At 39.3% G+C, this 13,183-nt stretch overlaps 1 protein-coding gene across 2 annotated transcripts in view; it reads left to right on the top strand.

Annotated features, from left to right (window-relative positions):
• The window catches only part of pak1 (p21 protein (Cdc42/Rac)-activated kinase 1), a 78,205-nt gene extending 65,273 nt beyond the window's left edge, over positions 1–12,932 (top strand). For both annotated transcript variants that reach the window (XM_062060670.1, XM_062060671.1), the window contains exons 13-15: positions 2,719–2,915; positions 3,026–3,163; positions 12,108–12,932. In XM_062060670.1, the coding sequence (XP_061916654.1) occupies positions 2,719–2,915; positions 3,026–3,163; positions 12,108–12,194 (422 nt within the window). In that variant the 3' untranslated portion in view covers positions 12,195–12,932. The remainder of the gene's footprint in view (positions 1–2,718; positions 2,916–3,025; positions 3,164–12,107) is intronic.
• The last annotated feature ends 251 nt before the right edge of the window (positions 12,933–13,183 follow it).

Here is a 13,183-nt window from a genome sequence, read left to right on the forward strand (position 1 = left end):
TATATATATATATATATATATATATATATATATAAAATTATATACATGTGTGTTTATATATATATGTATATATATATATATAAAATTATATACATGTGGGTTTATATATATATGTATATAATTATATACATGTGGGTTTATATATATGTATGTATGTGTGTATATGTGTGTTTATATATATATACATGTATGTGTATATATATATATATATATATATATATATATATATATATATATATATATATATATATATATATATATATATATATATATATATATATATATATATACAACTCGTTTGACTCGTACCTTGTTTTCGTACCGTGACAACATCCTTAAAGTTTTGTAATCAATCAAAAATATAAAATCGCTAATATGTGCCAATCATGGATAACTGTGAAGATAGTGTTTTTAATTTTTCCCATCATGCTTAGTAATGGATTTAAATAGGTGTAATTATGTGTTTGTGTTATGGTGCATATCAAGTGAAGTGAAGTGAATTACATTTATATAGCGCTTTTTCTCAAGTGACTCAAAGCGCTTTACATTGTGAAACCCAATATCTAAGTTACATTTAAACCAGTGTGGGTGGCACTGGGAGCAGGTGGGTAAAGTGTCTTGCCCAAGGACACAACGGCAGTGACTAGGATGGCGGAAGCGGGGATCGAACCTGCAACCCTCAAGTTGCTGGCACGGCCGCTCTACCAACCGAGCTATACCGTTATATCAATATCCCCAAATTGTGTAACATTATTTTTTTGCACCATGACTAGGGAAGGGTGTTTGCATTGGGTCAGGGGTCACCAACCTTTTTGAAACCAAGAGCTACTTCTTGGGTACTGATTAATGCGAAGGGCTACCAGTTTGATACACACTTAAATAAATTGCCAGAAATAGCCAATTTGCTCAATTTACCTTTAACTCTATATTATTATTAATAATTAATGATATTTACACTTAATTGAACGGTTTAAAAGAGGGGAAAACACGAAAAAAATGACAATTAAATTTTGAAACATAGTTTATCTTCAATTTCGACTCTTTAAAATTCAAAATTCAACCGAAAAAAAGAAGAGAAAAACTAGCTAATTCGAATCTTTTTGAAAAGATTACAAAAATAATTTATGGAACATCATTAGTAATTTTTCCTGATTAAGATTAATTTTAGAATTTTGATGACATGTTTTAAATAGGTTCAAATCCAATCTTCACTTTGTTAGAATATATAACAAATTGGACCAGGCTATATTTCTAACAAAGACAAATCATTATTTCTTCTAGATTTTCCAGAACAAAATTTTTAAAAGAAATTCAAAAGACTTTGAAATAAGATTTAAATTTGATTCTACAGATTTTCTAGATTTGCCAGAATTTTTTTTTTGAATTTTAATCATAACAAGTTTAAAGAAATATTTCACAAATATTCTTCGTCGAAAAAACAGAAGCTAAAATGAAGAATTAAATTAAAATGTATTTATTATTCTTTACAATAAAAAAAAAATGTACTTGAACATTGATTTAAATTGTCAGGAAAGAAGAGGAAGGAATTTAAAAGGTAAAAAGGTATATGTGTTTAAAAATCCTAAAATCATTTTTAAGGTTGTATTTTTTCTCTAAAATTGTCTTTCTGAAAGTTATAAGAAGCAAAGTAAAAAAATTAATGAATTTATTCAAACAAGTGAAGACCAAATCTTTCAAATATTTTCTTGGATTTTCAAATTCTATTTGAGTTTTGTCTCTCTTAGAATTAAAAATGTCGGGCAAAGCGAGACCAGCTTGCTAGTAAATAAATAAAATTTAAAAAATAGAGGCAGCTCACTGGTAAGTGCTGCTATTTGAGCTATTTTTAGAACAGGCCAGCGGGCTACTCATCTGGTCCTTACGGGCTACCTTGTGCCCGCGGGCACCGCGTTGGTGACCCCTGCATTGGGTCATATAAGTAACTGCTGCGGTTTCATACATTAACAGCATGATAAGTGGTCATAGATCTGAATTACTCGTTTGTCCACAAGATGGCAACAAAGCAGCAGCAGCAGCAAATGAATTGATTTTTAAAAAGGAATTGAAATGTTCTTGCGGCCAGATTTGTTTTTAAACTCATGACATCTCGCGGGCTGCACATGGCCTGCGGGCCATAGTTTGGACACCACTGTGCTGTACTGTAAATCACACAAACATAGTGAGGTGATAAAATAACCTTGTCTTTATTAACGAGCTTAAAACAACAACAATAACTGAACTGTGCTGTATGCTCTGCTCTGCCAACACACACACACACACCGAAGTCCCTTTGGTGCCCACACAAACGATCAGAAAACACGACAATTCTTAAGTTTAACAACCATATTGTTACAATAGTACACATTTAAACATTTTAATTCACTTACAGTGTGTGTGTGCGATATTGGAAGAGACATGCTGAGCGCGAGGTAGTCCTTGCTCCTCCACTGTGATATACAGTAGGTCCGTCTTGGCATCTTTTTCCAGAAAAGTCCAGTCTCCTCATTAAAAACTTGCTTCTTCAATATGAGCAGGCACAAAATGGCTGCCAGTGTGGACACAAAATGAGTGAAGTGTTTGTACACAGAGACACGGTTCGCACACAGAGATGTATTTGTCTCGATCTAAGCGTTTGTAAGTCAAAAAGTTTGCAAAGACAGGGGTTCATAAATCGCACTTCCGCTGTAGTAACCACTCTCTCTCACTCTCTCCTTTCAGCTGACTTTGGCTTCTGCGCCCAGATCACTCCAGAGCAGAGCAAGCGCAGCACCATGGTCGGCACTCCCTACTGGATGGCTCCAGAGGTAGTGACCCGTAAAGCCTACGGTCCCAAAGTGGACATCTGGTCTCTGGGCATCATGGCCATAGAGATGGTGGAGGGCGAACCGCCGTATCTCAATGAAAACCCACTCAGGGTGAGCGTGGCATCACATGTTTTATTAAATGCTGTAAAAAGGGCTAGCCTCCCGTAGTCTGGCGGTGTGTACCTTTACAGTAAAAGTAAAAGTCACCTGTGTTCTTTCAGGCCCTTTATCTCATAGCCACCAACGGCACGCCGGAGCTGCAGAACCCGGAGAAACTATCCAGCACCTTCAGAGACTTCCTCAACAGGTGTTTGGAGATGGATGTGGAGAAGAGAGGCTCGGCCAAAGAGCTGCTGCAGGTACGGACTGCGTCAGAACCTCTCACGTGGAGTACAGGGGAACCTCGATTTATGAACCGCTTCTTGAACAGGGCTCGTAAATAGAAAAGTTTGTATACTGAAGCAAATTGCACCATAAGAAATCATGTAAACACGAATCCTTGGCATGTACATGTTGAAAACAATATATGATCATCTTTAGAGTTAATAACAAAGCCAAAAAAACAACAACTAACTGTCCTTGTTGTGGTTTCAAAAAAAAGTGAGAATCCAAATGCAGATCAGTAAAAAATCTCTATTTAATAAACAAAAATCACTGGAGAAAATAAATCCGTAGTAACAAAAGATCAGCTAGTGATGGGTCCGGCAACACAGATGCATCGGCGCATGCGTCGAGCTCATAGACCAGGGGTGGGCAATTAATTTTTACCGGGGGCCGCATGAGCAACCCGAGCACTGCTGGAGGGCCACATCGACAATATTTCAATTAAATTTTGCTCAATATTATTTTTGATATATACCGTAAGATAAATAATAATAATAATAATAATTAATAATAATAGTAATACTTCAACATAGTGTGTGTAACAGCATTCCATGACTAATATAAATAAATTAACATTAATAATAAATGACAGTAAAATAAGCACATGTATGACTGAGGAGTCATAGTGTAACTTTGTGTGGTGTTTGAGTTGTCCGACTTTTTGTGTGGCCATAAACGCACCAGTGGTTTAGTGCTATGCGTGTTGTTGACAGATGACAAGTTTGTTTTGGCCTGGTTTGTACGGCAGAAAATTACTAGTTTTTCGAGATAGAATTGTTTTACTCATGTTTTTGGTGTGGTTATGTCCGAATATAAACAGTTTTGCTCAATAAAGTGATCGATATAATTCCTGGCCTCGAAGCATCTCGATAGACGTTACAATAATTGAACGGTGTTCAATTGAACGGTGTTGACGAACACCGTTAGGGCCGCTTGTTGTCACTGTCACTCAGAGTTGCATTGCAAAATTACATAGAATAAATATGTTTATTTTGTTTAGAATTCAGATGGGATTTGATTTGGTGCGCGGCATATATTTGCTGCGCGCAGCGGACGTTTGAGCAGTGCGCAATTGCGCAGGCACGCACCTTAGAGGGAACGTTGCTTGGCAGTCCATGTCTTGTTGGAAACACGGCATTCATCATCAACTTTTCTCTTTTTAGCATCTCGGGTGTAAATCGTGCATCACTTGTCGCTGCATGTGCACCTTCACTCGCAGGTTACACACGGACACACGCCCATAAATAATACTTTTCAAAATAAAAGCAGCACAGTTGTATTGCTCGCACGACATAGATGTTTTTTCAACTTTATTTTATGATTGCAGCTGTTCACATTCACTCACAATCACGCACACGCATACGTCCACACGGAAGTAATACAAATAACGATTTTCAAAACAAAAGCAGCACCGTTGTATTGCACACTCGACATAGATACTTTTTTACATTTATTTTGTCATTTATAATTGGCCTCACGCGGGCCGGCGCACAAAGGGCCGGATGCGGCCCGCGAGCCGCAGAATGCCCAGGTCTGTCATAGAGCGACACCCTGTTTCGGTGCGCGTACCGCTTTTAGAAAGTCACGTGACCGATCATGAGCTGCTTTAGTCACGTGACCGATACGCGAACTGTATCGCACTGACGCCTCCTCTGTGCCCTGCGAGCAACGTTCCCTCTAAGGTGCGCGCCTGCGCAATTGCGCACTGCTCAAGCGTCCTCTGCGCACACTGTGCGCCGCACAGCAAATATATGCCGCGCACCAAATCAAACCCATCTGAATTCTAAACAAAATAAACACATTTATTCTTTGTAATTTTGAAATGCAACTTTCAGTGACAGTGACAACAAGCGGCCGTAACGGTGTTCGTCAACAACACGCATACCACTAAGCCACTGGTGCGTTTAAGGCCACACAAAAAGTCGGACAACTCAAACACCACACAAAGTTACACTATGACTCCTCAGTGCTTATTTTTATGTTATTTATTATTAATGTTAATTTATTGATATTAATCATGGAATGCTGTTACTAGAGAAAGTTTCAGGAATGACGGCGTGGCGAAGTTGGTAGAGTGGCCGTGCCAGCAATCGGAGGGTTGCTGGTTACTGCGAGGCCTGGTCCTAACCAATCTGGCGCCCTAGGCAAGATTTTAGGTGGCGCCCCCCCACATAGGCAGTGAAGTGTATATACTCACAAGAAACCGAATAGCTTTGTCTTTGACCTTTTTTTTTACTTAAAGAAATCAAATTAACATATTATATGAGAATGTTATATTATGATTATCTTTAACCGAATCACAGCAGTGCTCAAATTAAAAAAACAGCATTCCCTCTCATGTGATATTGCTTAATTAACATTAATGATGTGCACTTTAACAACTAGGCTTACAACTATACCTAATATATAAAGAGGTGGAAAAGTGACTATTACCGGCAGGGCAAACATTAGCTAACCAGAAGGCAATAACAATGTAAACAAAAAACACCTGCTTAAAAGATCTAATACAAATGTCCCTGAGGAATGTAAGGTGGGAGTACTGTAATTACCTAACGTTACATTATTTTTTTCCATAACAATTTAGCCCCCTCCACAATATTAACCCGATGTTAAAACAGAACTAGCTATTTATTGATTAGCAATTGCCGAATCATGTAACATTAGCTTAATGCTAAAAAGCCAGGTTACTATCACATTCTGTAACAGACAAATAATTTCATGTAGGCTAACGTTACCTCCCTGCTACCTCTGTCTTTTTCTCGTTTCTCCTCCTCTTCTTTTCTATTTTTTCTTCCCTGGGCACCTGACAGTTTTGGCTGCTTTGACATCTTGTGTTGATTTTTTGATGTGGTAAGAGTCATGATACGGGAAGGGAGGGGGCGCACCGTGGGGGGGGGGGGGGGGGGGGTAATGTTGTAACAAATAATATTTCTATTAAATAGGCTTTACTTTGCATTTTAATTAACGTGGGATTATTTTTTGTATTTAGAAATAATAGTACCAACTTTTTCTTTTTTTTTTTTCTCCAACATTTGTGGCACTGGCGTGGCGCCCCCTGATGGACGGCGCCCTTAGCATTTGCCTATACGGCCTATGCCACGGGCCGGCCCTGGTTACTGGGGTTCAATCCCCACTTTCTACCTACCATCCTAGTCACGATACATGTTCACATTATTTATTGACTGTATCTAAAAAAGATACAAATATATTTTTATTTAAATGAAGATATGAAATAATCCTAAATGGAATACAATGACTTGGTTTATATTATTGTATTTACTAGGTCATAAAATCAGTGTCAGTTGAGTCGGTCCATAGGTTGCCTGTAGGGATTTTTAATGTCCAGCAGATGTCAGTATTTAGTGACACAGTATCGACACAGTATCAATACAGTTTTGCAATGTGTCGAAACGCTTCATGACGCATACTTGCCAACCTTGAGACCTCCAATATCGGGAGGTGGGGGGTAGGGGGTAGGGGGTGGGGGCTTGGTCGGGGGTGGGCTTGGTCGGGGGGCGTGGTTATTTACAGCTAGAATTCACCAACTCGAGTATTTCATATATATATATATATATATATATATATATATATATATATATATATATATATATATATATATATATATATATATATATATATATACATATATATATATGTATATATATCAGTGGAGGCTGGTGACTTCCAGAATTGAGGAGGCCATTTTTTTCCGCTTGCTCACTTCACTCGCGATGGAATGTTCCCTGTTCTCTTATCTGTCTTTGTGCTGGCCAAAGGCATACTATTTGGAGTGTAAGCTACAGTCAGAAAGTTCTTGCTGATGCAATTCATTGTGCAGAGCTTAGCCTTGTGCCTTCCTGAAGAAATTACATTGCTGTAAGTCTATGAGCCTGCCTGATAATTAAGCTGAGAAATGACATTTGGATGTTATATAAACGCCAAGTGAACATGTGTAAAAGGCAGGAATTTTAATTATGTAGTTAAAAACAATTTTGTTTAGCTTACATTTTTCATTCTTCTACAGCTTCAACATGTAATCACCAATTTAATCAAGTTTAGCATATAAAAAAGATAAGATAACACTTTCTTTATCATATGTAGTTTTATTCAATATATTTAATATAAAATATGTAAAAATATGGTTCCAGTTGGCTTTATCTGCTGAGAAACACAGACAAAATGGAGTGTTATTACTACTGAGAACTAGTGGTGTAACACTGGTAGAGACATCTAATTAGTTCAACTCACATCTGGTTTAGCTGAGGGGCGGCATGCTCTCTCCTGGACTCCACTCCACCTCTATGGAGGAGCCTCCACTGGTTAACGCATATCTATCTCCAGCCCAAGATCTCAAATTGCGCCAGAATCTCGCCGATTTCCGAGGTCGTTTTAAGCAAAAGTATTTGGCTATATGAGCTATAAACTTCACGGATGATAGCCAGGGGTGTTCTCTAAATTTCCTGAAAAGCACAAGTTGATAGGACACTCGTAGCCACTATGGCGAGTGTTTGTTTGACTGAAGTGGCTGGCGAATTCTCAAAATGGCTTCTGTGTTGATTAGGAAAGGAAAGGATTGATTCCAAATGAACCAGTAGCATGTGATTGGACGAACAAAATGTCAATCTTTCAGCCCTGGACACAATGCATGGTGAGGCCAGGCCTCCGTTGCCCACCCATTTTCAGTGATCTGGCCAATCACATATTGGCATGAAAAAGCATGCATTACATTGACTTCTATGAGAAGCTAATTTCCTAGGGGAGGCCTGGCCTCCCTTAATACAAACTGATAGGGAAATCTGGCCTGTTGCTTTACAATTGCAATATTGGGTTTTAGCCATGGGAACATTTAGATTTATGAACAAAACTAAAATAATATGAATATAAAAAATAAAAAATATGTTTTTTGTTAAAATAAATAAATAAAATAAATATATTTATTGTTTTTTTTAAATCTCTCTCTTCTCTCAAATTATTGGGGAGGCCAGGCCTCCTCCACCTCTATGGAGGAGCCTCCACTGATATATATATATATATATATATATATATATATATATACATGTATATATATATATATATATATACATGTATACATATATATATATATACATATATACATATATATATATATACATATATATATATATATATATATATATATATATACATATATATATATATATACATGTATATATATATATATATATATATATATATATATATATATATATATGTATGTATGAAATACTTGACTTTCAGTGAATTCTAGCTATATATATATACATATATATATATCAATCAATCAATCAAACAATGTTTATTTATATAGCCCTAAATCACAAGTGTCTCAAAGGGCTGCACAAGCCACAACGACATCCTCGGTACAGAGCCCACATACGGGCAAGGAAAAACTCACCCCAGTGGGACGTCGGTGAATGACTATGAGAAACCTTGGAGAGGACCGCATATGTGGGTAACCCCCCCCCCTCTATGGGGAGACCGAAAGCAATGGATGTCGAGTGGGTCTGACATAACATTGTGAAAGTCCAGTCCACAGTGGATCCAACACATCAACAAGAGTCCAGTCCACAGCGGGGCCAGCAGGAAACCATCCCGAGCGGAGACGGGTCAGCAGCGCAGAGATGTCCCCAACCGATACACAGGCTAGTGGTCCACCCGGACCACTAGCCTGTGCCTATATATATATATATTTTATTTACATAGAAAAAAAAAAAATACTTGAATTTCAGTGTTCCGGTGGCTATCCATTAGATGGCAGTATTGTCCTGTTTAACTTCTCCGTTCATGATGAGTATATCATTTCGGCCACCGTGTTCAATGGAGAAGTCTGACAAAAAAAAATTGTGGGAAAGCGGACGTGAGAACAGGCTGTCCCCACTCAGTCTCAGGTCCGCATTGAGCTGGAGGGGGCGTGGCCTCCAGCTCCGGCTGAATACCGGGAGTTTGTCGGGAGAAAATCTCTGCCGGGAGGTTGTCGGGAGAGGCGCTGAATACCGGGATTCTCCCGCTAAAAACGGGAGGGTTGGCAAGTATGTCATGACGCCTCATCAACCCATCACTAAGATCAGCTCCAGGAAAACCGGGTCAAAAGTCTGTCCTCCACCTGAAGGAAGTACAAAAAACAGGAATCACAAAAGGTTCAGGGCAAAGGTCAGAGTTAGTGAGCTCAGGGTTAGATTGTACCGCAGGCAACGGACGAACTGGCACCGGCTGAGTGGAGATCCGGGGTTTAAATCTGGTAGTTGATTAGCAACAGGTGGGCTCGAATGACTGGCAGCACACCTGGAACTAATGACAGGACAGACACAAGAGGGGAGGGGAGTAGGAAAACAAGAGGGGAAAAAAAGCAGGAGAACTGCCCTCATGACAGTCCTCGTATGCGGCCACTCTGCAGACATGCACACTGTCACTAGCCCTGTGGTGCACTTTAATGGACCACAATGGAAACCAGCCTTTTGGCTTTTTAAAGCATTACATGGATTCAATTCTTTAAGATGTCAATAAACTTCTAAATAAATCAACCAATCACTTAGTTTGAAATCACAAAAATCCAAAAATTGAACAGCCAGGTTGCTTCAATGATTAGAATTTAAACATAAAATCCACTTTACCTTGTCAAACAATCTTCTTGGTGTGCAGCAGTAGGGAAGCAGTGTCGTACGACGCCTTCAATACAGTTTTGTTTTTTTTAAACACACATTGTTGTCCATTGCTTGCTTGGGGCCCCTACAAGATTATAATAATCAAAAAAAGTTTCCTATGCAAATTGTGTAATAAGGCTATTGCACATTTGCATTTATCTACGAGAGTCATAATTGTGATGTGGCATTCAATAAAAAACGAGTTTAACTCACCTGATGTAATAGGGCTGTAAATCTTTGAGCATCACATGATTCGATTCTTGGGGGTGACGATTTGATTCAGAATCCATCCTCGATTCAACGCGATTATTGATTAAAAATCAATACTTTTTGATAACTTTGGGTACCAGTTCTATGATTAACTACATTACTCCATTAAATAAATAACCGCCTCTAATAAATTTCTATGTTACTTGAAAGAAAACTGGTTTTGTTTAATAAAATTCTACCCAAACATTTAATAAAGTCAAATACAACTAAGACAACAAGAGAAGTATCCAACATTTCACTTTTGTAAAGTAAATCTGTACATCAGATATGATCATCTACGTCAACTATATGATTTGTCTGAGTGGCTGAACAGGACAGATTGAAAAAATATATATATACTTTTTTTTTTTTTAATTAAAAATGGTTATAAGAATCACGATTCATTCGAAAGTCGATTGTTGTTTTTTTTTGACTCCCCTATAATGTAAACTATTTTACTAGAGATGTCCGATAATATCGGACTGCTGATATTATCGGCCGATAAATGCTTTTAAATGTAATATCGGAAATGATCGGTATCGGTTTCAAACAGTAAAATTTATGACTTTTTAAAACGCCGCTGTGTACACGGACGTAGGGAGAAGTACAGAGCGCCAATAAACCTTAAAGGCACTGCCTTTGCGTGCCGGCCCAGTCACATAATATCTACGGCTTTTCACACACACAAGTGAATGCAATGCATACTTGGTCAACAGCCATACATGTCACACTGAGGGTGGCCGTATAAACAAGTTCAACACTTTTACAAATATGCGCCACACTGTGAACCCACACCAAAGAATGACAAACACATTTCGGGAGAACATCCGCACCGTAACACAACAGAACAAATACCCAGAACCCCTTGCAGCACTAACTCTTCCGGGACGCTACAACATACACCCCCCGCTACCCCCCACCACCTCAACCCCGCCCACCTCAACCTCCTCATGCGCTCTCAGGGAGAGCATGTCCCAAATTCCAAGCTGCTGTTTTGAGGCATGTTAAAAAAAATAATGCACTTTATGACTTCAATAATAAATATGGCAGTGCCATGTTGGCACTTTTTTCCCATAACTTGGAGTTGATTTATTTTGGAAAACCTTGTTACATTGTTTAATGCATCCAGCGGGCCATCACAACAAAATTAAGCATAATAATGTGTTAATTCCACGACTGTATATATCGGTATCGGTTGATATCGGAATCGGTAATTAAGAGTTGGACAATATCGGAATATCGGATATCGGCAAAAAAAACATTATCGGACATCTCTACTATTTAGTAGTACCGTATTTTTCGGACTATAAGTCGCTTCGGAGTATAAGTCGCACCAGCCGAAAATGCATAATAAAGAAGGAAAAAAACATATATAAGTCGCACTGGAGTATGAGTCGCATTTTTTGGGGAAATGTATTTGATAAAAGCCAACACCAAGAATAGACATTTGAAAGGCAATTTAAATTAAATAAAGAATAGTGAACAACAGGCTGAATAAGTGTACGTTATATGAGGCATAAATAACCAACTGAGAAGGTGCCTGGTATGTTAACGTAACATATTATGGTAAGAGTCATTCAAATAACTATAACATATAGAACATGCTATACGTTTACCAAACAATCTGTCACTCCCAATCGCTAAATCCCATGAAATCTTATACGTCTAGTCTCTTACGTGAATGAGCTAAATAATATTATTTGATATTTTACGGTAATGTATTAATAATTTCACACATAAGTCGCTCCTGAGTATAAGTCGCACCCCCGGCCAAACTATGAAAAAAACTGCGACTTATAGTCCGAAAAATACGGTACTCGCAGCTCAAAATCGGCGGAATGGCTTGTGATTGTTTTTTTTGCGTCTGAACTCTTCATTTGTTGAATTTGTTCCATTAATTATACTGACTTACCCTAGAAGGTCAAAAATGTGTGGCCTTGCTTGAATTACCCATTTCATGACGGTGTTCTCGTGACATTATTTTGACCTGGTCCTCATGTCTCCTCGTCAGCATCAGTTCCTGAAGATGGCGAAGCCTCTCTCCAGTCTGACCCCGCTCATCGTGGCCGCCAAGGAAGCCGCAAAGAACAACCGTTAGCGCCCCTCTCCCCTCCTCTTCCTCCTCCTCCTCCTCCTCTTCTTCTATGTGTCTTTCCTGAAGATTATCATCTGGGTCGCAACTCCCCTGTGACCCTTGACCCCCCAGTGCTGCCCCTCCCACAAAACACTGGACTCTCGGAGGAGGGCGGGGACTGGGCCAATGATGTCATTGGCCAATCGGTGACGTCATCAGCAGAGAGCGTCAGCAAAGACTCATGGGAACTTTTTGTCATTTGTTTTCTACGCTCTGCGTGTGTGCGCGCGTGTGTGTGTGCGCATGCGTGTGTGTGTGTGTATGTATTTTATGGAAAGTGGGTTTTATTGCTGTCTTTTTTTAATGGTTGCGTTGCGAGTGTGTGGTCACAGAGGGATGCTGGGATATCAGGTGACTGTAGCATGGACACGTGTCCGGTCTGCACTGTGAGCTGTTCATAAGAATCAAGTCTGACGCCATGCTTGGCGGAAGCGCTGATGGACGCCGTCTTGTCTCCTCGAAGCCAGCAGATCTCAAGAAGTCGGCATTAAACCTAATTTAACGCATTTACCCATCATGCAACCTGGCAGACTCCCTCCGTCAGCGCTTCTGTGACGTCTCAGAAGCTGCCGGATCAGCGCCGCCATGCGGAGGATGTGCATGTTTTCTTTCTCGCCACAATGGAGAAGTGGTACCGAACAGGCTGCGACGGACGCCGTGTGTACAAATGAAGGGCGGGAAATAAACGCTGCCGTGAGTCAACGCCGTGTTTGCTTCCTGTTTTGATCACACGGTAGAATGAAACCAGAGTTCTGGAAGGCGTGGGCCTCGCGATTAAAATAGAGAATCAATCAATCAATGTTTATTTATATAGCCCTAAATCACAAGTGTCTCAAAGGGCTGCACAAGCCACAACAACATCTGCGGTACAGAGCCCACATCAGGGCAAGGAAAAACTCACAACACCAATGGGACGACGATGTGAATGACTATGAGAAACCTTGGAGAGGACC

Source organism: Entelurus aequoreus, linkage group LG10 (assembly GCF_033978785.1).
Source record: "Entelurus aequoreus isolate RoL-2023_Sb linkage group LG10, RoL_Eaeq_v1.1, whole genome shotgun sequence".
Classification (NCBI taxonomy): Eukaryota; Metazoa; Chordata; class Actinopteri; order Syngnathiformes; family Syngnathidae; genus Entelurus; species Entelurus aequoreus.